This window comes from Cibotium barometz, chromosome 19, assembly GCF_041138505.1.
Source record: "Cibotium barometz isolate CiBa-2024 chromosome 19, ASM4113850v1, whole genome shotgun sequence".
In the NCBI taxonomy this organism is placed as follows: Eukaryota; Viridiplantae; Streptophyta; class Polypodiopsida; order Cyatheales; family Cibotiaceae; genus Cibotium; species Cibotium barometz.
This window is the reverse complement of record NC_141064.1, coordinates 8,456,992-8,482,311: the sequence shown is the minus strand read 5'-3', so window position 1 is coordinate 8,482,311 and position 25,320 is coordinate 8,456,992. Positions and strand designations below refer to the sequence as shown.

General features: G+C 46.0%; 1 protein-coding gene across 1 annotated transcript in view; it reads right to left on the bottom strand.

Annotated features, from left to right (window-relative positions):
• Window positions 1–1,032: 1,032 nt before the first annotated feature.
• SNI1 (negative regulator of systemic acquired resistance (SNI1)) overlaps window positions 1,033–25,320 on the bottom strand; it is a 35,693-nt gene continuing 11,405 nt past the window's right edge. The window contains exons 7-17 of the mRNA XM_086813233.1: window positions 19,666–19,773; window positions 19,501–19,582; window positions 19,296–19,351; window positions 3,055–3,186; window positions 2,888–2,961; window positions 2,673–2,745; window positions 2,513–2,578; window positions 1,934–2,080; window positions 1,731–1,831; window positions 1,554–1,643; window positions 1,033–1,446 (exon numbers count right to left, since the gene is read on the bottom strand). Of these exons, the coding sequence (XP_086669359.1) occupies window positions 1,565–1,643; window positions 1,731–1,831; window positions 1,934–2,080; window positions 2,513–2,578; window positions 2,673–2,745; window positions 2,888–2,961; window positions 3,055–3,186; window positions 19,296–19,351; window positions 19,501–19,582; window positions 19,666–19,773 (918 nt within the window). The 3' untranslated portion in view covers window positions 1,033–1,446; window positions 1,554–1,564. The remainder of the gene's footprint in view (window positions 1,447–1,553; window positions 1,644–1,730; window positions 1,832–1,933; window positions 2,081–2,512; window positions 2,579–2,672; window positions 2,746–2,887; window positions 2,962–3,054; window positions 3,187–19,295; window positions 19,352–19,500; window positions 19,583–19,665; window positions 19,774–25,320) is intronic.

The window sequence follows — 25,320 nt, the reverse complement described above, 5'->3', positions numbered from 1 at the left end:
AACAAACCATGCTACAATAGACAAAAAGGGAGTTCTCTATGGAGCTATAGAGTGCTTCTCTACCTACTCTCTCTACTTTACCTTGTCTCATGCTACCAACTAGCATGAAGAGTGACTTTGATAGTATAAATCATATTTTCTCACCTCCACTAATAGTAGCAATGTGAAAAATAATCCCTTGGTTTATCAATTGGTTTGCTCACTCTTGCAGCCCCTGCCAATGTTTGCTTTCAAGCTTCATAGTAGCATGCTAGTCCTCCCTTGATAATTCCCTCTTAAGAAAACCATGGTGTACCAAATCTACAAATAAGCCATGAGCTTACAAAACCTACTAACATGCCAATCAACAATGGAAAACCCAAACCAATAGCAAGATCAAGAATCAGATAGATTTCGAACTCAATATTGTAAGGTGCAAACTCAATCAATGCCCGGAAGAAAGTAAAGAGCTTGAAAACTAGTGGATAATAAAAAAGGTAACTTCACACAGCCTTCCCCTTAACCTTCAATTGATAAAAGGTATTAGCTTAGGCACATTTGTGACCACCCACCATCCTACGCCACTACACCTAATCTACAACCAACATTTATTTAGCACAATTTGACAACAATAGTATACAGACTTATAAAAAAATGGCACCAAGTCCAGCAGAAAGTAGAAGAAACAAGATTAGTGGATATAATAAAAGGGAAGCTTTACATATATCCTTAACCTTAACCTTCTCTAAAAATGAGTGCATTAAAGAAATGGCAGCTTCACCTGTAGCCTTCACAAAGGGAGTGGCCTCACACACAACCTTCACCCTTAGCTATCTCAACTAACAAAATGTAATAGCCTAGGCATATTTGCAAGCACAGACCCTTCTAGGCCACTACACCTATTCTACCACACGTTTATTTTACCACCACTTGACAATGGTTAAAAGTCCTTTAAAAGTCATTAATGTAAACATTTATTCTTAAACAGGTCACACTTGTCCTTTTAGAAATTGCTTGATATGGTCTAGAGAAAATACCACAAAAATGCTTGGATTGCACCAAAATTATCATGCACTAAGCTGTAATTATGATCGCCTTGAAAAGAGCAATATGTTGTCAAAACAATCCTCCTCAAGAGGACTTATGATTAGTAGTTATCATAGTCTCTTAGAAGCTGCTCACACTATGAGATATCTCCAAACTTTTACCCTAAGGAAAACCAAAAATATAATCTCTGAGCATACCAACACTCAGAGATATACTCGGTGATATGACGATTGTTCAATCTATCTTCAACAAATCCATATATTTATAATGCCGCTTCTATAAGAAATTACATTGGATGTGCCTCGTGACATGCACGCCTGTTGAGACAAGCCCTCATCCTTTAAAAGTAGAAGAGTAAGTCCTCTACACGAACTTTTGTTGCTACACAAGATCTATGCAAATTTACCCCAAAACCTCTACCTGCATTTGTGCATAATAGCTCGCACTAAGCAACAGTCCTGATTCTATTGTAAAATCAAATATGCCCTTCAATGAACCACACACCATCATCCAATTAATGACAGTACCTGGAAGGCCATCAGTTGGCCAGCACAATCAATGCTTCCGCAGTGATAAGAGCCTGCTTCGCAGCTGAGTGGAGCTCATCAAATTCACTTCTTAAAAAAAGAGTAAGGAGAAGTTAAAAGGGACTTCATTAACGCTCATGCTGCCTAAAGAGTAAGCTTGCCATGGTGTGCACTTACTTGCTTATATTTTTTAGATTCTCAAAAGCAGTCTTCAACGATCTGCACATTTCCAAGGTGCGCATGCTGATCTCATCAGAGCTTGCAAGTCTTAAACCAGCCTGTTCAACATAAATAGCTAGCGGTATTTTAATTATCGGGCAGAAAACACGCTTTTTTTTTTGAAGGTTAAGGAAGAAATTGATGAGCCTGTAAGAGTGTACCTTGAAAGCACTTGCAATAAGAACCTGAAGTATGTTACTTTCAATACAGTTGAAAACTTTCCTTGCATCAGTCACTTCCTTCAGACAATTAAGTAAATCTTGTACCGTCATGTTATCTGGATCCCCAATCTTCTCTCTTGTCAGTGGCTACAAATTATCAATTCATGGACAATAAAAGCTATTAAAAGAAGCACTAATGGTGGTAAGATTTCCTTTGGACAAGCACTGCAGAACTTTCTATGGGAATCTACCTACGTAAATACATGCATGCATGCTTATATATGTACATTACATACATAAGCATGCATGAATGAGAAAGTACATATACGCATGCATGTGCCATGCATACATACACAGCATGCATGCATGCTAAAAAACAAGCTGAAATGTGCAGATGTGACCCTGCCATTAACCCCCTTCTCTTTTTGTGCTAGTCTACTTCAAACAAATTTAGCACATTGATTAAAAGGCCTAATCCTCTTGATTATGAGGGAATTCACAAGGATTATCAAAGGACCTTGAAGGCATAGAATGTATGGGCATGCGCCTGTGTACACAAAGAAAGGAGTGCCTTCACACCTTCGGAATTTCCTTCAAGAAATTATTGAAGATGATCCTCAACTTGTAATCAGAATCTTCCATCGCCTTGCATGAGTATTAAATCAATGTCAAAAGGTGTTAATAGTTGAAGAACATCAATTCACTATCAATGCAGTATTTTAGCATGTTACCAACTTACCTGCAGCAAATACTCAAACATTGGTTTGTTGTAGCACACAATCTCGTTGATAAGCTCAAAGATCGGCTGGCTTCTGTAAGTTAAAACAAAGATGTGAAGACAAACCTTGTGGAAAGAAATTACATTTATGGGAAGAAATAACTGCCTTTTTGTTCAACTTAGAAAGAACCTGTTAAGATCATTTCAGCAGCCCAGGGACCCTGGGGCCTGCTTACCTTAGGGCATCATATCTTGCTTTTCTTGGGCTTGTGTTAATCCTTCTAACACTCTCAAGCTCTAAGGATAATCTCTGTCCAAAAAAAGCATTGTATAAGTCTAGCTCATCAAAACAATAGGAGGTACTCTGCACAAGGCTAAAAGAAGAATATCAAAATGGGCTAACCATTTCTAAAAGGGCCTGTATGGATGACGAGAATTCCTGCAGTTCAAGGATCTCTATTCCACGGTTTGTAGAGACACCAGTTGATGCAATCAGATTCAGAAGGAGCTCAACCAAATGCTTCTTTCTTGTCTCCTGATGAGTTACGACACACACATCTTGGATACCGCATAGCACCACCATGTGTACAAACAAAACATCTAGAAACCCAAATTACAACCCTAATATGAAGTTCATGACCGAGGTGTTCCAAATACTCTTTTAATCTAAGTGCTCAATTATTTGATTGAACTTGAGGCCTTTCTAACTCTTTTTTCCTAGTGTGAAGATGCCTATTGACCTTAGGGTTAAAGAAGAAGTTTTCTACATAGATAGCTAGCTACACTCACTTTGTTGCTGTCCACCATCCAAATTGACCTTTGCAAGCCTTAAGCCATCGAATAAGCTCATCTGAACCCTCTTTGACTCGGAAACAAACACCCACTCCCTCGTCTCTCTCCCAATCAATATTGGACAAAGAACAAAAACTTCCTCACATGATTGCACAGAACTCAAAGCTCTCTCCAACTCTTAACTCCATGATTCTCCGTTGATTACAAAGATGGATCTTCAACCATGACATAGGTTTTCAAGAGGCACAACTCTCTAATCATTGTGCCAGCCTACAGGTAGCTAGCCAGGTCCTCACCGCAAGACCTATATGAGAAGTGAACCACAAAAAAAAAAAAAAAAAAAAAAAAAGGTAAAAGACCTTGAGGGGACGGAGACTGCTCCACATAGATTTCCAAAACTCTTACCTTGATGGGGATAGTCCACCAGTATTGTAAGACTAGTGGTACCATGAGAGTGCTAACAAAGAGAGAGAGAGAGAGAGAGAGGTGCAACGGAAGACTTCTAAACACAATCACACACAGTTATCCTAACCTAATCTTTGTATTATATACAATGAAATGTCTGAAGTGTAAAGAATGATCTAACTGCTGATCTGCGGCAGATGAATGCTGCTGTCCTGATGCAATTGCTGGCTTCCAGATCAGATCTAACGTTCTTTCAATGTATTACATACATTGAAAAAACGTACAATGAAATGTCTGAAGTGCAAAGAATGATCTAACTGCTGATCTGCGGCAGATGAACGCTGCTGTCCTGTTGCAATTGCTGGCTTCCAGATCCTTCTCCTTGATTCCATGGGCTTGTGCACTGAAGAGCTATAAGTGCATATAATTTGATGATTAAGACGGGGACTAGAGGCACAGGGCTAGGGCGGGGAACACATGGACTAACCTAGGATTAGGGTTAGGATTCACCCAAAATTAGGGTTAGGGCTTAGCAAAGGGCGTGGGGACATAGAGGGTTCATATGTAGGCTAAGGGCGCTAGCAAGAGGTCGTCTAGATTGGCCGTGGGATTGGAAATAATAGCCATGGATTAACAATAATAACTAGGGGCTAATAATGGCTAAAAGCTTATAAATAAAGCAAGAAAGCTTTCTAAATAAAGTCACACCACTTATAGCAAGGTTATTACTATATAAGTGACTTGGGGTTGTTTATTAAACATAAGAGATCAAGCAGCCTTGCGGTAGCCAGGGATTACCAAGGAGCGTGCAGTATCTCTCGGCCATGGAGTTGTTGGTGGGTGATTCGGCTTGGTGGTATCAGACGCCAGGTTGGGGTCATCGGTGACTAGCAGGCTAACGGCAATCGGGACCTTAGGCTCGGAGGTGAGTCTGGAGGACTCTAGGGTTGCGTGGTGAGTTGCTAGCCACAATCCATCGCGGTCATGTGATATGTATGGCATCAAGTCTATGGAAATGACGAGGAGAGACCCATGGATGTGGGGATTGAAGGGCTGACGCGGAAAGTGCACAAGAAAGTACCTTTGCCAGTTGGCTTTGGCAAGAAAGTCATGAAAGCTTTGCATGGATGTGCAAAAAAGTGAGAGGGGACGGCTATATTGTTCCCAGTGTGTGATAGCCATAACCTTGCCCATACTAGCTTTTATGTCTTGAGTTTGTCCTTTTGTTGTTGGTAGACATGATGGCTAATGTGTATGGCATGAGAGAGGGGCTGATATGTGCATAAGACAAAGGAAATAAGGAGTTACATCCACTACTGAGCAATCCTGAATCTTGGATACACAACTTGGTCTTAGGCATTTAGTCCTAGACGGAGAAGTTCCAAACTTCTTCTCTCTCTCTCTCATGTATAATTCCGAGGCTGCTTCATGCATCAATATCACTTGGCCATCATGAGAGTGTGGGAGGAATCACCCTACGGGTAACATGTGCTCAGACAACCAAGAAAGTTTAGTCATAGACTAGCATTGCCGCTCATAGTTACCATAGATTAACTATGCCCAAGCATAGAGCGTTCTAGATCAAAAACCCATGAAGCCTCATGATATACATTCTAGAGTCCCATACCACCAGAGCACACCCCACATAAAACCCCCGTTTTATCATAGATGGAATGGCCAACTTCCTCCCTATATCGTAGCCTAGAAGCAACCGAATATTCTCCTAAACACCAAGGTCTAAGGTTTAACCTAAGGGTGAATCCAATCCATGCAAACTCAAAGATAAAAGATACCACCACACCCCAATCTATGTCATGGGTTCTCGTAGCCAACACAACAGGCTATCTATAAGTCTTCCCGAAAACCTTGGCCTAGGCATTGCCGAGTATGACCAACTCCACAAGACTGCCTACCACCATGGCTATCTGGATAACACCAAGGGTTCATAGTAAATCTTGGCAACCTCGGAATTGTAAATGAGAGAAGTTTGAAACTTCTCTGTTTAGGAATAAGTGCCTAAGACAAAGTTGCGTGTCCAAGATTTAGGATCGCTCAATAGTGGATGTAACTCCACATATGATGTTATACTTCCTTGTTTGCTTTTGGAAGTAGGGCCTCTACATGAGGACATGTTCATTTCCAATTTGGGGGAGTGAGAAAAAGAGTGACATGATAAGTTACTCAAGTTACTCATCGAGTAATGAACATCCACTTGTTCGATGGGGCGTAACCCATTGACATGTTAGGGATGGAATTTGTTATAAAGTTGTATGTTGTCTTCAAGTTATTTGAGAACAAGGGACATATGCAAGATTGTTTGAAAGTCATATGTGATCTTCAAGCTTTCAAGCACATGGGACATACACAGAATTTGATGGGGAGTTTTGTGCTTGCCCTAAAGTAGATGTGAGTATCTACTGGTTATGCAAAAACAAATTGGAAGTACATTAGGACTTGTTTGCACAGTCCCAGAGAATTCATTCGGTGTCTCGGAGTGGTCAAACGCATCCGACGTAAAGCGTTTTCTCCCTGGACCTCCGTTGGCTACTTTTACAACCGAGGAACCGGCGGACGACACATTAAGTGAACTAGTGTTTGCCAACAACCTATGCAAGCTGCCTTTGGTATGATTAATGAGTTTTGCTATGGGTCTGTGCTAGGATTGTTATCATAGAGCTTGTTGCACTTTGTGACTGGTTGTCCTATTGGGATTCAGCTCTTGGACAAGAGTTAGATTGATAGTAAGCAATTGGATCTTTAGAGCAAGTTCTGCAAGAGTCTTACATTAGCTTAGGTAAGAGGCGTAAGACTTGAGGAGATGCTATGGACAGATGTTCGGATCTAATGTTTGCTTATAGAAGCTTGTTCTCCCTATGCAGGTGGTGAAGTAGAGGTGGAAGGAAGTTGGGTAAGTGGAAAAGATGTGCAGGTGGGGATTACATATTATGAAGACTGGGTGGAGGGTGAAGTCCTCTCAGCTTGTGGGCTCTCGTACACAATAACAGTCCCATCCACATGAGAAGCTCGACCAATGTATCCACGGGGTTGCACCTCTAGGTTAGTGAGGGGTCATTGCCATCCCTTGTGGGCAGCAACTAGCTGCAACCCAGAATCCTTTAATTGCTAAGCACCTTGGCCACTTGCTGCAGCATGAAGGCATGCTCCTCCGGTCTCCACTGTGCGCGCGCATGCGCACGTGTGGAGGTGGGGGGGGTGCAGGGAGCTTGCGGACGCTTCTGCCAATGGCCAGTCATAAAAGGCATCGCCTCACCATGTGCCCAAACAAAGCACTGTCTTGGGATGTTGCGTGCATAGTGGAAGCATGATTAAGAATGCAACAAACTTAATGAAAAGAGAGAGAGAGAGAGAGAGAGAGAGAGAGAGACCCCTAGTGCTCTCTGGGCACGGAGGTGTGTATATAGCTCTCTGCACTCATCATCATACCACCGATTCAGGGGCCGAGAGTTGTTTTGCCGAATTTCAGTCATTGGGAGTGTGTAAGAGGTTGATTAGCATCCGGAAACACTCTTAGAAGCTTGAGAAACACCTTAGCAAGCTTGGAAATGGAGTTGGGAAGGACAAAGTGCAGAAAATGCAGCCCAACAGCCCTCATGAAGGAGGCGCCCATCTCTAGAGAGAGGAGGAAGAGTGAGGTGGTGAGTTGTCCAGTGTAGGTGGCAAGCAGGTGCTTTGTGAAGCAATCTAGAGTGGACACACGACTGGTTACTCCCTTTGTACAAAGGGGATAAAGTCTGGGCGCTCGACATTGGGTTATGTCCACCTCGGGACATCAGTGTGTGTGAACACCGAGCTGGTCATAATTTCTAAGTGAGTTTTGGTCGCCCAAAACTTAATGAAGTGTGTACACACTCACTTATAAATTAGTGCTAACTCCTAAGGCCAAGTTTATGACCAATACTTACCACCTGTTACATGCCACATAACCATGTCAACAGATAGTTTCACATGCGCAGTTCGCGGGCTGGCATCCCCTTACCCGGAACTACACATTGGTCAAGCAAGCATGAAAACAGCATTCACCTTCAATTGAAAGCAAGCACATAAAGATGCTATGCAATGCAGCATTGGTATGGACAATCCCCGTTCATGAGACTATACCAAAATGGACGTGCTCCAAGCAAGTACACGAGGTACCAGACCCAATGGAACACCAATCCACCAAGCATTTCCGGGCATGTACACGGAGGCACAAGTCCCAACGGAAAGCCAAGTCCACAGTATCACATGAGTGGCATCAATCCCCGGCATATACAACTGTCATGGACACCAGTGCATTGTACATACATGATAAGAAAGCACGGGTGGACCAATTGGATGGCCAAATGGTGGCATCCCCCTCCCCCCCCCCCCCCCCGAGCGGCTTCTAAACAGTTGTCTGCAACTGAAAAGCATCCAAATATGTATGAAGCACACGCGGGCAATCTCTGAAGAACTCTTCATCTACCCATTTAGCATCAATGGGAAGATAGTTCTTAAACTTCACAAGGTAACGCCTCACAACTTTGCCTGCAGCAAGCTTGCGTTCCTTGTGATACACAATCAGCTCTGGCTGCAACATCTCCTCAAGCTCATCCACTTCTGGTGGATCCTCAATGACCGTCTCATTGGGCTCCGACCCTACATACTTACGAAGGAGACTCACATGAAAAGCATTGTGTATGTGCCAATGACTAGGTAATGCCAATCTGAAAGCCACTTCATTGATCTTCTCGATCACTCGAAAAGGCCCATAGTACCTGGTTGCAAGCTTAGGATATGCACCCTCTTTGCCAGGCCTCTTTGCAAGTCTTGCTTTCTCAAATTTCAGCAATACCCAATCATTCTCTTTAACATCCAATCGCCTTCTATGCTTGTCGGCAACCTTTTTATGCTTGTCTTGTGACCTTGCAATGGTTGTCCGTACCTGAGCAAAAGTAATATCCAAGTCTCTTACATACTCATCAGCTGCAAATATCTTATCCTTTGTGCTAAGGATGGGTGGCAGAACCACCTTACCATAAACAATCTCAAACGGGGCCTTTCCCGTAGATGCATGCACCGTGTTGTTGTATGCAAATTCCACAAGCGGTACTTCTCCCAAGAAGACTTCTGATCCACCACATAACATTTCAAGAGATCCAACATAGCTGAATTTGCAGCCTCACTTTGCCCAGCTGATGAGAAGTCCAATTTGGTGCCTATATTATTAAATAAGGCCCGCGAAAAGAGACTTGTAGTCCTAGGATCTCTATCCCCCACAATGGACTTCGGCATTCCATGATGCTTGAACACTTGTGCAAGATATATTTTAACGATATGCTCATCTTTGATGGTCTTTTTGACCGGCAAGAAATGAGCTTGCTTGCTAAACCTATCCACAATTATCCAAATTGTATCATTACTCTGTTGGATGCGTGGCAAGTCCATAATGAAATCCATTGTAATACTTTCCCATGGCTGAGTGGGAATAGTCAATAACTGAAGCAAACCTGGTGCCTTTTGCCTATCAAATTTCACCTTTTGACAGGTGCTACATGCACGTACATCTGCCTGTATGTCCTTCCACATACCTAGCCAAAAGAAATACCGCTCAATCATGTATGTAGTAGACATTATGCCTCTATGACCAGCATATGGAGGAGCATGGCACTCATCCAAAACCTTTTGCCTCATGTCAGACACCACACATAGGCAATTATCTTTCATGAGATAACCCTCTTTGATCACATACGAGGGATGTGCATGACCAACCATCAAATCAGCCCAAATAGTGGCAAAATCAGCATCCGTATGATACAAATCACGCATGGCAGACAAGTCCCCATGAGAGGCAACCGAGATAGCTGCTACATACGGCTTTCGTGACAATGCATCGGCCACTACATTCTTCTTTCCTGGGGGGTGCAAGATCTGAAAATGAAACATAGAGAGGAAATTGGCCATCCTCGTATGCTTCTCTGACAACTTAGTATGGGTAAGAAAATACCTCAAACTCTGGTGATCTGTCTTCACAGTAAAATCAGCCCCGAGAAGGTAATGTTTCCATATAGTAAGTGCATGAATTACAGCCAAGAGCTCTTTCTCATAAATGCCAAGAGAGAGCTCTCCATCATGCAATCTACGGCTCTCATAAGCCACGACATGTTCCTCTTGATTAAGGACAGCTCCTATGCAATTTCCAGATGCATCACATTCCACACTAAAAGGCTTTTGCAAATCCAGAATGATCAATATTGGACCATGAGTAGTTGCATCTTTCAATTTGAGAAATGCATCCCTCTACATTAGCCCATTTGAACACGGCCTTCTTCTTTGTCAAATCATGCAAAGGAGAAGCAATCCATGCAAAGTGCCAAATGAACTTGCGGTAGTAAGAGCATAATCCAAGAAAACCACGGATCTCATGCACCGAACTCAATTCGGGCCAATTCTGAATTGCATCAATCTTTGCAGGATCCATCCGCACTCCATCTTTGGACACAATATGCCCAAGATAATTTATCTCTGACAAGAAGAACTCACTCTTCTTTGCATTTATGAAGAGTTTATGCTTACGGAGTTCTTCAAAAACAATGGCCAAATGAGCTTATGCTCTTCTTCGGTCTTCGAGAAGACTAGGATGTCATCAAAGAAGACACCTGTAAATTTCCTGTACCCACGAAATATGCGATCCATCATTCTATTGAATGTAGCCGGGACATTTGTAAGACCAAAAGACATAACAAGATACTCATTAAGCCCAAATACTGTCCTAAAAGCAGTTTTGTGTACATCCTCAAGCACTACACGCACTTGATGATACCCACTCTTGAGATCAATTCGGCTAAAGCATGCCGATCCATCCAACTTGTCAAGGATGTCATCTATACGTGGAATCGAAAAGCGATTCTTGATGGTAAGCTTATTCAAAACTCTATAATTCTCACACATACGAAAGGATCCATCCTTCTTTTGAACCAAGAGGACGGAAGAGCTTAGCTGAACCAAACCCTTCTCAAGAAATTCATTCACCTGCTTCAGGTGAGCTACTCGGCACAAGATCAATGCGATGATCTTCCGGTCGTACGGGTGGAAACTCATTTGGTAACTCATTAGCAAAATAATCATTGTGCTCTTGCAAAAATTTCAACCTATCATTACTAAGAGTATTTACATGTACATTATTTTCTTCAACATGATCTCGTACAAAAATCAAGTACGCAAAAATACTCTTTTTTATTACTTTCTTAATTTGTACATGAGATACAAGGGGAATGGTATCACCCTCTTCACCAGCATCAATTACATGCTCTCGGCCTTTATGCATGAAGGTGATCCTGTTGGTCTTGTAAGCCTTGCACGGATCAATACGTGTATACCAAGGCTTTCCAAGCAATACATCACAACCATTCAAAGGCGCCACAAGAAAATCCTCATGATCCACATAGCCTTGAATGTGTATGCGCAACTTGCCAAAAATAGGCATAACCTGCACTTCTCTACCAACAAAGGCAGCCCCTGCTTCAATTTGAGGACCCATGTCCTCCACTTCAATAACCAAGGCAGTTGCCATCTCTGTGGATATGAAATTTTCAGATGCACAATCATCAAACATGAACAAAGCGGACTGATCCTTGAGCTATCCCCAAGCTTCACATACAACCCTGTCTTTACTATCATGTGAAGTGTTGCCCTGCACATCCAGAACCATATGCACATTAGGCTTTGATGCATTTGCGTTATCACGCTTCTTCTTGTTTGGGCATGCCTTTGCAATATGCTCGATGCTACCACAAGTAAAGCATTTTCCCTCACTCATATATTGCTTTTCTCAGCGGCTCCTTCTCCACCCCCCTCTCCCCCCCCTCCTCCCCCTCCGCTCGTCTCAGCTCCCCGGGAGACCCTGGCATTACCCTGGCGCTCACCCGCAGTCCGGCGGGCACTGAGCACCGACCTTGCTCGAGCACCGCATAGGAGACCTACCATGCCGATTCGGGCTTCACGGATATCCTCTATCCGCAATCGGCTGAGTAGTCTCGACACTAGACAGCGCTCGGAGGCTTTTGACTACTCCTTCACACGGCTTTTTGGAGCGGAGGGCCCCCATGAGCCAGCACCCATCAGAGTTCATGTAGTGATACCTCCGGCCCAAGGGGAGGAGGCACTTGATTCAGCGGTGGCCTTCTCCTTCCCTCTCTGTGGCCCTAGCGACCGGGAGTGGACTTTGGATCTCGCTCTTAGCATTTTGAAGACTCGGGCAGTTGAGTTTTCTCACCATGTGAGCGATCTGGAGATGACAGACGTGATAGGCCGACTCTGGGAGCTGGCTCATTTCTTTGATATCGGGAGTGTGGATGCATCCGGGATTCGACATTTGGTGGTTCGCATAGTGGCAGACCTAGCACGCGACCCTGGTTATGTATGCATACACGAGGTTGCTCTCTCTGAGCGGGAGGCAGTCGCCATGGGACACAGCCAATGGCGCCTGATCCGAGATTCTTGCAGCACACCGGGTGGGCAGATACATAGCTGCTCGGATGGGGACTATTCTCCATCCAAGCCGCTTGCGAAGGCCCACCGTACGGCTGAGACAGCCTCCACCTCAGCAGGTCATCCATGAGGATCATCTCATGGAATGTATAGGGCCTTGGCGGCGCACACTATGTACGTTATCGTGGTTGCTTGAGGCAGGAGCTTCAGAGATGCCTGGTTGGGGGCAGTATTGATATTCTAATGATGCAGGAGCACCATTTGAGTGAGAGCAGGATCCGGAGATACGGTTCGGTGATGCCTGGTAGATGGGACACATTTTGGTCTGCAGGATTTGGCCCCTTGGGTGGGCAGGGAGGAGTATGTATGGCGGCAGGCCATTGTGGATCGCGGGGTCATTGTGCCTCGTAGAGCACAGTATGTTATTCTGAGGATGCATGATGAACTCTTTGGCGTGCTCAATGTCTATGCGCCCAACCATGCTAGTGCCAGAGCAGAGTTCTGGACCCTTGTTACGGATGCATTGCTCGAGGCCGCACATTGGTGTGTCAGGGGGAGACTTCAACGTGCTTGAGGACCTGGCCGATAGGGTGGGAGGCAGTCATGTTACAGTGCACGGCACGGAGCTTGCAGCTTGGGAGCGATTTTGCATGACACTGCGGATCACTGATGCATGGCAGCATGAGGCTTTCTTCCACTCTCAGGACAGTCTTAGTTTTTCTCGGTCGGATCGCCGGCAGGGAGGGACTAATCTATCACGGATTGATCGCTTCTATGTGGGCGACAGGTTCGGGGAGCGTGGGGGCTCCGTTGGCATTCTCGCTAGCACCTCTTTTTCAGATCATGCGCCAGTTATTTTGACACTTGAGGAGAGGACACGAGAGACCAGCTTGCAGTTGAGGATCCCAGAGAGGGTACTTACAGATCCTAGTCTTTCTGAGGACATTGAGAGGATATGGCATGATAGCCAGAGCTCTGACCAGGATGCAGCAGGCCAGTGTGCCCAGGGACTCATCGAGCTCAAATCTTTTTTGCACGTTGTAGCCTTGACACGGCTGGGAGAGACACGAGAGCGGGAGCGTCGTTTGAGACGTAGCCTTGCTTCGCTCCAGCACCTTCAGGAGCAGCAGCCTACATGTGAGTGGGTGGCGTCCTAGCTGAGCCAGGCACGCCAGGAGGTTAGAGAGGCAGAGGAGCAGAGACATGAGTTCTACTATCATCGCCAGGCCTCTCAGTGGACGCAGCTTGGTGATAGAGTGACTGGGGAGTTCTTTGAGATTACTGGACCCCGCCATACTCGAGCAGGAGTACGCCAGCTCAGGAGGAAGGACGGATCGTTAGCCACTAAGCCCGGGGAGATCAGAGCCATGCCATTGAGTTCTATAGAGACCTGCTTTCAGTGGAGCCAGCCCCACGGACGCACGGGATGCTTGCAGACAGACTGTGTGGGCCCATGTGCAGAGGAGGGTCACAGATCGTATGCGCACAGTTCTGGGTGAGCCTCTTTCAGAGGATGAGCTTGCTGAGGGTTTGAGGGTCCTTCCGCGCCATAGTTGCCCTGGGGAGGACGGATTGACGCCTGCCTTTTTTATGCGCTATTGGGACCTTTTGGGGCCAGGCCTCCGCAAGGGCTTTTAGTATGTTTTGGACATTGGGGTGATGCCACAGAGCTTTCAGAGGGCTTGATCTTTCTTATCCCCAATGGGGACCCCCAAGGGGGAGGGAGTGTCAGATGATATTCGGCATTGGAGACCTATTACGATCCTCAATACTGTCTACAAGGTCTTAGCAAAGGCCTTGAGTTTGAGGATCCAGCCCTTCCTTGGGGAGTTGATTCATGCTACCCAGACAGGATTCGTCAAGGAGCGCAGTATCCTTAACAACATTTTCACCTTCTGGGAGGCGACGGCCCGAGCTAGATTTCTCGGTGAGGACTTGGTCGTGATGCTTCTCGATTTTGAGAAGGCATACGATAGAGTCGATTGGGGTTTCTTAGAGGGCACTATGCTTCGCCTGGGCTTTGAGCCAGTTTAGATTCGAGGAGTGGTGGCTCTATATTCCACAACTCGTAGCCAGGTGCTGATGGCAGGAGGACGGGGGCCGAGTTTTGAGTTGACCAGATCGGTCCGTCAGGGGTGTCCTCTCGCCCCGTTTCTTTTTCTCTTCTTTGCTGAGGCTATGAGCATGTATCTGACAGCAGGGGAGGTTGGTTTGAGAGGACTCCAGCTCCCAGTCCGGGGTGAGGACTGCTCGATTCTGAGTTTGCTGACGACACGGGATTGTTTTTGCATGGCCAGGAGGCCAATCTTCAGAGGGCAGAGCAGTCGCTACAGGTTTTTGGTGCAGCTTCGAGAGCATTGATCAATTGGCGCAAGACAGTGGCCTTTGGGATCAGTAGCGCTCCCACTCTTGCATGGAGCCCAGACCCGGGTTTTAGATGGATTCCTCCTGCCACAACAGTGCGGTATTTGGGACACCAGATTCGACTAGATTTGTCACCTGAGCAGCAGATCGCCCCGCTTCTTCTGAGCATTCGGAAGAAGCTTTTGTATTGGAGTACAGCTCGGCTATCCTTGGCTGGGAGAGTGGTGGTGACAAATCAGGTGCTTTTAGCAACCATGTGGTACATCACGTCTTGCTAGATCTTCTCGAGCTCTTGCATCAGCCAGGTACAGAGGCTGATCAGGAACTTTCTTTGGTCTGGGCGGGATGGTCAACCAACCCAGGCTAAGGTTGCTTGGGCAGTTATTACTCTTCCGCTGGCCCAGGGGGGCTAGGGCATTATAGATCCAGTTGATCAGAGTAGAGCCTTATTGGGGAAGCTTATTGTTCGGGGGCTGCTTCCAGGCGCTCAGCCTTGGAAGGAGCTGCTTTTTCAACGACTGCAAGCTAGGGCTCCCCCAGCAGGGTGCACTTGGGCACCAGAGATACGATGGATCTTCATAGAGATGAGGAGGACAGGCCTCAGTAGAGGATAAGAGGACAGATTTGCCTTGAGCATCCTGCGAGCTTGGGAGTTGCTGAGACCGGGGCTTTCTCAGAGACCTCCTACTTGTGACTCGCATAGTTGCCCGAAACGCCGTACCGTTTCCTTGCCGTTTCTGAAAACCGAAACGCCGTTTCGTGACCCCTGTGTTTTTTTTGCAGACTAGAAATTTTTTCCCCTCCTCAAAACTTCTTCGCGTGCCGATTTCGCCCATTCTTCCAAGGTTCCCTGCGCGATTTCTCTCTCACCTATGTACACTTGCCACCCCTCTCTCTTCAGTCTCTCACCCCCACACACACACACACTCCTCCTGAGTCTTGACTCTTCACCCTCTGCATCATATATATATTATAAATTTATTTGTATAGCCGTTTCCCGTTTCCCCCTTTCTTCTCGAGACCGAAACTCTGTTTCCCCGCCGTTTCCGTTTCGCCGTTTTCGAAACTCCAGTCAACTATGCCTGTGAGGAGGAGCAGACCATACATCCGCTCATCTGGAGCCCAGCGGTACGCACAGAGCAGGGTCATATGCTGGGATCTCGGCCTCGTCTAGCCTGGGGACCATTGGCGACAGGCCCAGCATGCAGTTTTGGACACTGGCAAGCCTTCTGCAGTCTCCCAGAGGAGATCCAGGTGGAGAGGCTGAGTCACTTCAGAGGGGGGCTGATTATGAGGGATGACATTCAGGAGGCACTCACTGAGGAGTGGTTCACGCCTCTCGAGCCAGCGGCCCCACGGTGGATGGGAGCCTTTACACAGTTGGAGATCCTGATTGCTGTCAAAGCTTGCACTAAGGATGGTAGATGCCTCTACTATGAGATCCAGGATGAGGGCAGACTTCAGAGAGTGGAGGCGGAGTCGCCTTTGGTTGCAAAGTGCATCTTTCAGAGGATACGGGTAGTGGCCGCCGCTTCCCGGAAGTGGCATTTTGATCCAGACTCCGCAGATGTGGACTTTTATGTGGCGCATATGGGCATATGCTGCGTGCCCCTTGTGGGACCCGGGCGAGTACGAGTGGCATGATCCTTATGCATCCCCCGAGGCCACAAAGATCACCTTTTTCCAGTACACTGTTCGGTTGGGGAGACATATTTTGACTACGAGGAGGATGGTCTTTCCAGCTGCATCGGAGCATTGGCGGCTACAGGGACTCTCACAGGAGTTCCTGGAGGATTTTTGGACTAGACTCTGGGCTAGTCGACAGGCACACACGATCTCGACTTTCCAGTGGCTAGTTGCCCACAGGGGCTCTGCAGTTGGCACCTGGCTTGTCTACAGTGGTCTTCTGGCGGCTTGCGTCCGATGCGGCCACCCTTTGGAGACACAGAGAGACTGCCTATGGGACTGTCCACAGGCGCAGCAGATTTGGCTGCGGATGCTGCGCATTCTAGCCCCCCTCTCTCCAGAAGGCATGTATACGTGGGGTGCCGCTGCTTGGTCGACTTTGTCAGGACCTGCTCTGGGATACGAGACGGAGCAGGACAGCCAGGCCATCAGATTCATTAGGGGCCAGCCTCGCCTTGTTCCTTCATCGGATTTCTCGTCCGCCGGCTGGACACAGGAGAGGGATCTACGATGGGAGCTCCTCAGCAGCCTCACCATCTGGTTCACCTGGAGAGCCCGGTGTTTCAGGGCCTTTGAGGGGAGACTGGAGCCACCAGCAGAGACTATTCGGGGGATTTGGCAGGAGTTGATCCACACTCTGCAAGAGGACAATATGACCGCATCCGGGGCGACTCGGATGAGGCGATCTTGCAGCGCCAGGCCTTTCACACCACTTGGTGCAATGGCCCCTTCTATACCCTACACGCGGGTACCCCCGCTGGCATCACAGGCCACCTGTTTGGCTTTTCTCCCCTCCTATTGTATGATATAGCCTCTCAGTTCTTTGTACTGATATTTGTACTTTTTTGCACCTAGGGAGAGTCTCCCTAGCTGCCTTGATTGGATCTCTGCTCTGCCTTCTTTTGAGTAGGAGAGGGTTTTTGTAGCCCAATGGGCGTTTTTTTATAACTAATGGAAGGATCTTTTCTCGGAAAAAAAAAAACATGGTTGAACACAATGCTAATCAATACACTTAAATACACTAAGATTTTATGGACACTTGCTCAAATACAAGAAGTAAATTGCTGAACTGACAAGAGACACACAATGAGCCGGAACGGCCGACCCCTCCCTCAAATAAAGTATATTGATCTTGGGAGAATCAAGTACATAGTGTCATGGGCATTTCTGACCAGATTTCCATACCAATGCATATGAATATAGTATTGCAAACATGTGGTTGTCGATGTAGACTTGCAACCCACACTACCCTCTCAAGTGCCCATGTTTCCTACCATCTGCTCTCTATTGTTCCACCAACACATGGTAGCAACAATCTACAAGAGAGCACGTAGGACAAGAGAACACTACACAAGGTATATGATCTTGTAATCCGGTTCCTCCCTCCTGTTACTTGCAGTCGGTGTATTTGCTAGGGTAGATGGATGGCTAGGGTTGATAACAAGCACCCCCATGAAAAGGTGTGCCAAGTGCATGCTTCCACACGGCACACACCCCCCCTCCCCCCTGAGCTGGACACCAACTTTTCCAGACAATACCCATTGCCCCTTGGCGCTTGTACCTTTCAGATCTGGCACTCCTTGGCTGCAATCTCTACTTCCAGAGGGCTAATTGCTGCTGCCCTTCAGAATGTGTGCATGAGAGAGAGGGGCAAGGGGTCTATTTATAGGCACAGATTTCCCACTTCTTTGTGAGTTAAGGAGGCTTCTAGGGATGTTGGGCTGCAAATGCAGGCCGTGGGGGCTGGTTGGCTGTAATAAATGAGTTGTGGGCTTAAAATCGTTAGTTATTAACCTTAATAATAATGTTTCTCTTCAAACATGTGGGCACCTAGGGCTGGCTGGCCCAAATTAGGCTGCCTGAATGGCATGTGGGCTGTTCACCCCTTGCCTGGCTTAGTACTTAACCTTTCCCCTACTTAATAGTGGACTGCCCATGCTGCTGACCATGCTGCCCACTATGCTCAGATCAGCCCCACCTCTTGCCCAGTATGGTCCCCATGCGATCCTGATGTAACAAGGCAAATGCTTGAGATATCCAGCAGCCTGGAATAAGAGTTTTCAGCCTGACCAGTGTTCTGCAGGTCCTATGACAAACTGACATAGTGTCCAACGCCAAGCTCTTGTCCTGATCAGCTGCCTGAACACTTCTTCACAAAATAATCCAAGTGGGTTGTAACTGTGCAGGACATCTGACTAAAGACTAACGAAACTCTATGACCTAATCCTAATGGCAAGTGGTGACTTGTCTATGGACCAAGGAACACAATTGGGTTCGACGGATCCCAGACGGTCATGCCGAAGGCCTCAACAGGCAGGCGTTGGTGGTATACCAATGCTAACTAGCATGGTTTGTGGGAGTGGAACCTTAGCCTCTAGGTCAGGGGAGGTTTGCAAACACAAACCTCCTGGTGAGCTAGCCTCCACCCCACTTAGGGGTTTTGTACTAATCACTTTTGTTTTGCGTTTAGGAGATCCATGGGGTTGTAACAACAAGTGACCAAACCAATACACATGACCAAGAAGTGTTCTGTGTTTAGGAGATCCATGGAGTTTGTACTAATCACTCATGTTTTGCGTTTAGGAGATCCGTGGTGCGCGCGCCAAGAGAGGAGGGGTGCAAGGGGGAAGGGGGGACAGTGGGAGAGGGAAGTAGGGGGTTCCGTACTCAGGTTGGGAGAGCTTCAGCTCTCTCTTACCATTTATCATTGCCGCTTACTGCTTATTACTGCTGAAGCAAAAAGGAAAAACAGCATATCTCATAGCAAAAGTTAGGAATCAAGAACAACACATCACACAAACGGAATAGTGCAATATCTGTGAGGATCTTCTTATAGAAAATGTCAGGAATCACAGCATGATGTAGAGAAAATAAAAAACAACAAATCAAACAAATGGAAAGAGTAAATCCATGGAGGCATGTGTGTACCACAAAAAGCTGGACTAAGTAAGAGCTTGACATAATCTGCTGCTCCTTTTTATCATCTGCCAGATAGAATCAAGAAAATAAGTGCATGCGAAGCCATATTCCAGAAGGCTGGCATCCCCAATATGACAAGACCAGCATCTTGTTTGATGAAAAGAACAACCAAAAAATATCATTCTTGTTTGAGGGGATAGAAGAAAATTCTCACCTCTGTGAACCTGGAACCGACACCTGAAGTCATATTCCAGTATGCTAAAGAGGTATTTAAATTTCAACATGAGCCCAATGACCTGTCAACTAAAATTGATCAACCCACTTCACAAAATGGCAATAAGAATCAAAGCTTCTGATAAGTAATTAGCGATCAAATCACCTTATGATTTGTGCTTTCTAAATCCTTCTCCGATTCCACCTCTGTAGAGGTAACCCATGGCTTTTCTCCAATTTTTCCCTGTATTTCTTCTAGCAGAGAACAAAATTCCTGCAATGGAAATCCAGGCACACCCACTATTTAAACAAATTCTAATAATTTCTCTATGGCAAAGCATGCACACAGAATAAACCAAAATTTGATTTTAATGAGCAGCAGTTTGAACCTGTGAATAGCCAGAAAAGAAATAAAAAAGAAGACCTCGTGCTTACAGGATCTGAGTATGATCTGGGGCATTCTCGCACTCAATGGGACGTTACTGTTCAGGTCCGACCTCTAAATGGCATGTCACAGGAGATCTCTAGCGCAATTGGGGTGAAAAATGGCTGCCCTCTTTCGACTCTATTTGGGCTCTACATTGATGGGGTCTAAAAATTCGTTGACAGACTGGGAGGCACAGGTACCCCTTTGCTCAGCACCCTCATCCTTGCTCTGATATTGTGCAGACTTCCTGGGGTGGTGGAGGCGAAAATCAAACATCAAATGCTGCTGTCTGAGGGACAGACCTGCGAGTTTATGGAGATCATATAGCGCTGATTTCGGACTCAGCTAAGGGATACACAGACCTCAGGATGCATAGCACATGTTTCGTTTCGTAACAGGACCTAACAGTGAACCTTGGGAGGACAAATTTAACCTCTCACACTCAGTGACATCAACACACCATGCACCCACATGGGACATCCGGTGGACATAATCACATCTTATGTATACCTATGAGTTAGCATTTCAGGCCCAATTTTACCACGTGTCCAGCAACCCCACACTTGATTGACTAGATTCTAGAAGCTATGCAGCTGTAGCCCTCCTTGAGAGACAGCGCTTCCAAACACAATTCCGACAACCCAATACTAAATACTAAAGGATAGCTTTTTGACACCTTTGTCACCCCAACAGTAATGTATGGAGCCCCTTTCTAGTAGCGAAACGTCGGGAAGGAGGATTCGAGGAGGATTGAGGGGTTTCAAGTAATCATGTTCTCCCACATGACCTAGAGCAACCATCAGTACCACACCCCACCATTCTTGCAAACTTTGGAGCAAACGGACTGCCTACCACCCTTCCAGTACAATCTAGATGCATTGTCCCTCCACCTCACTCATGAGAATGTTAACATGGTTATCCACTCTCATCTCCTCAGCCTATAGAGTCAAAACTATATGCTTCGCACCTCTGGAGCTACACAAGAAGATGTAGTTCTACCAAAACCACTTCTTGCGGACCACAGCGGATGGGTTCAGCTAGAGGCCGACAGACCTACAAACCCTGCTAAAGCTAATTCTAGGGTTAGAGTTGGCTGATTTTTTAAGGTTAGGTTTTTCTGATTTTAGGGTTAGGGTTTGCTATGGGCATACCTACAGGTAGGAGCTTGTTTGCCCTAATACTAGTGTAAGGGCTTCCTATCTAACTAACATGATTAGAGATTGATTAAAGACAAGATAGAACTTAAGACAAGATGTTTGAGCAAAAAGCTATGTTGTTTGAATTGATACACAAGGCCTTTTTAAGTAGGGCCTCAAAAGGTACAAGTGAAAAGGCACATCCCCAAAGTAGGGTTGTGACTCTTAGATGAAAACAAACAGTTGTGTCTCTTGGATGAGACATGTCCTTTTAATGTAACCCATGTGAAAGGTTGTGTCCTTTCAAGACACGCTTTCACTAATATTAGTGATTAAGGTGTAGTTTAGTGAGATTAAGAGAGATTAGACATGAACCGTGACATTCCCTCTCACTTCAAATAAGATCCACGATGATAATTATGGTTGTTGTTGTATCTTCCAGCTCGAAATGTCAAGTCCCTGAAAGAAAGTGAAGCAAATATAAAACACAGATGTAGGCCCAGGTACAAGACCTGTAAATGCTGCCAACTAATGTTTATTGCTGAAATCTGAGCACGAGGGAAGCCCGTAGGTGCTGTACAATGGTGAGAAGCAGTAGCAGCTACTAATGACCTCAACTGAATGCTGAAAAATGAGATGAACTGGGGGAAAGGGAACCAGCCCTTATATATTCCCCTAGGATGTTGGTCGGCCAGCTGTCGCAGGCCGACAGCATGGCAGTAGCATAAAATGCTACAAAAAAGACCAAAAAATGGTAGAAAATGCTGAATAATCTCTGCTAGGATATGCCAATGCAGGGCCTCATAAATGGCCAATACAAGCATTAAAAAAGGTGATGTAGACCCTCTGGAGATGATATAATCCAACACCTCCTCTTCAGCGCCAAAGGAGCAGACCAATACCAACACGCTGAAGTAACACCTCCATAGTAGCTCTCGGAAGTGGTTTGGTGAAGAAATCAACCACATTGTCCTTGGTAGAATAGTAGGCCAGTCAAAGAAGGCCCAACTCGATCCAGTCGCGTACAAAATGATAATGCACTTCAATATGCTTGGATTGTCCCCGTATCACAGTATTCTGTGCTAGAGCATTGGCACTCTGAGAATCCGAGAAAATAGTAACCAGGGAAGTGTCGGCACAGCACAAATGCTCCAGAATCTGATGAATCCAAAGTGCCTCAGTAGAGGAGAGAAGGTAGGATTTATACTCAGCCTCGGTGGAAGAAGCAGAAACAATCCTCTACTTTTGAGACTTCCAAGAAACCAATCCAGAACCAAGCATGAAGCAATATCCAGATGTAGACCTCTGAGTATCAATACATCCTGCCCAATCAGAATCTGTGAAGCCAACCAAATCAGCACCACAAGAGTAGGTGATGCCATAATCTGAAGTACCTCAAAGATAACGAAGAACTCTCAAAGCTGCTTCCGGCTGATGAGAATTGGCTAAGGACACTCATAGCATAAGAGATGTCTGGACGGGTGTTGGCAAGGTAAAGCAATGAGCCAACAATCTGCCAGTATTCTGTGGAATCCACCAAGGGTGTATCATCCTCCTTGGATAACTTGGCATTGGGATCCATGGGACAAGAAAGAGGTGTACAATCTGACAACCCATAAAGCATGCGCAGCTTCCTCACATACTTCTGCTGAGAACTGAAGATACAATCATCTTTCTGCCAAACCTCCAGCCCAAGAAAATAATGTAGGCAAGATCAATCATCTCAAATGTCTTTGAGAGCTTGGACTGAACCTGTGTGACCAACCTAGCATCTGAGCCAGAAAGAATGAGGTCATCAACATACAAAACAATGACACAAATATCGCCAACCTGGCGCGCGACTGCGCTCAGCTCTAGTGGTCATCTGGTGGCCCAGGCGCAGGCCAACCGTTCGCCACTCGCCGACAGCTAGGTCAGTTGTGGTCGGGGCCTGGTGCTCCGCTACCTGAGGGCTTGCCTCTCTCCCTGCCGCTTGGTGAGGATCAGCACAAGAAACGAGGGGAGGAACCATGCGGTATCCTGGATTATTGCCGAGGGCACTGACATGATCTGGGCTATTACTGCCTTATATGAATCAGTTATTGGCAAGGTGAGATGCCCAAGAGGACTATCTACGGAGGTCTCTAGCACCATTGGAGTGAAACAAGGATGCCCACTATCTCTGACCCTCTTTGGACTTTACATAGATGAGATCTCAAACTAAATTGACAGAACCGAAGGCGGAGGAACTTTTCTAGGAGGTATTCTTGTTCCCATCCTTTTATATGATGATGATATTGTACAAATGCAACACATGGATCACACCAGTAGACCCATTGCCTACCATGATCCAGATTCCCTAAACGTTAGGCTTACACATGAGGACAGGAACCAAGTGATCCAATACGATCTATTGGGGCTATACAAATGCAACACATGGATCACACCGGTAGGCCCATTGCCTACCAAGATGCAATACTACAGAGATCATTTCTTGAGATTCACAGCAGATGGTTTCATATAGAGACCAAGTTATCTTGATGCCTTCATGTCCCATGATATGTATTATGAGGATAGAGTTAGAAGTCATCTCCTGTCTATTTTTATACACCAGGGCCTTTGTTGTGGGTGTGCCCGCCCTTATGAGGTGTTTTCTCATTTTTCCCCACTCTCCGTATTTTTCCCCCATTTTTTCCCTATTTTTCTTGGCTTGGGTGGTTGCCCTGTGGTGGCAGGAGACCCTGTTGTTGGCCGACTGCATCAGTGTACATACTGGAGCTGGCCGACTGATTTGCATGAGTCGTGGACTTCACAGATGCTGGCCGACACCCCTGCTGCTGGCCGACTGTACACATCAGCAAGTCGTGGAGCTTTTTGTCCTGTCGGTTGCCTTTCTACAGGCCGACTGCATCATTGGGGCCATATAAAATGGCCCCACAGCCCCTTGCCAGTTTTGTATCATTCTCGGGATCTTCTTGTGTATATAGAGCAGAGTTACACGCCTCTATCTCTCTCTCTCTTTTGTGCTGTGATTTTCTGTACTGCGTTTTGCTCGTGTTCCCAGATCTGGTCAACATCTCCGCTGCGTATTCTGACATGGTATCAGAGCCTAGGCTCTAGATAGTTTTTGGGATTTGTGTGAGCAAGAGGGGGACTGTTGTATTGCTGATTGGTGGACCGTACGTGTCACCAGGAGGTGAAACTTTTTGTAGTTGTTTTCCTTATTTACATTTCTTTATAAATATATATTTTTCTTTTCTTTCTCTTTGGTTGCTGTTGCTTTCCCCCGGGATCTCTTGGAAGGGCTTGGGCCATTGCAATGTCAGAATGGGTCAGCCAGTGGGACTTTGGACCAGTGGTTGGCTAAGCCTGAGAACTGCACTGAAAGATGAATGACAGTGTCCAGGACATGGGCACTGAAAGATGAATGACAGTGTCCAGGACATGGCCACTGAATGAGGGTATAGGCCAGTTTACACTAGTAAGTGGCCGCCACCGAAATGTGAATGTATCTTGAATTCTAAGCAAATTCTGAAGTGACCATAGTGGTCAAAGATGGTCAGGAGACCAGAAGGAATGCAGATGACATCATCCCTAAAATCTAGGAAACTGCTATTTTTGGCAGTGTCGGAATTGAAAGTGTTCGCGTCAGTTTGTGCGGAATGTCAAGGGGACCAAAAGCTGACAAAGGACTGTTATGAGAATGTGAACCAGTCAGGAGATTTTTAGCCTGGAAGATTGCATGTGGAAAAGGCTTAAAAATGTGCCAAGTGTCAAATTTTGGTGCATTTTCCTCATTGAGAAGAGGGAAGCGTGGGAATTTGGGAAGAAGAGGTTCATTTGCAGCCATCGCGTGGTTTTGTTGTAGGAAAATCAGCATTTGTGGTGCACTCCCTTGCCCTACAACTCATGAATTGAGGGTTGAGCTTGCTCCCCACAGCCTCTCTCTCTCTTTCTCTCTCTTGCAGACTATGGAAATGCTCTCATCAGATAAAATCAGGTACAGTTGTGTGAATTTCATGATTATATGCAAAGGCTAGTTGCCTCCTTGAACAGGAACAGGTGTAGTTGGTTCCTACACCAAAGCAGGGACGGAAGAGGGTAATAACCTCTTCAATACAATGTTGTTTCAGCACTGTTTAGGTGCTGTTTTTGGGCTGTTATGTTGCCCGGTTGATGCCAAAATGCAGTAGGACCTTGCTTTAGTCCTTCAGGACAGTACAAGGGTTATTTTGGGCTGAAAACAGGTCTGTGCAGAAAATTACAGCAAGCTGAATTG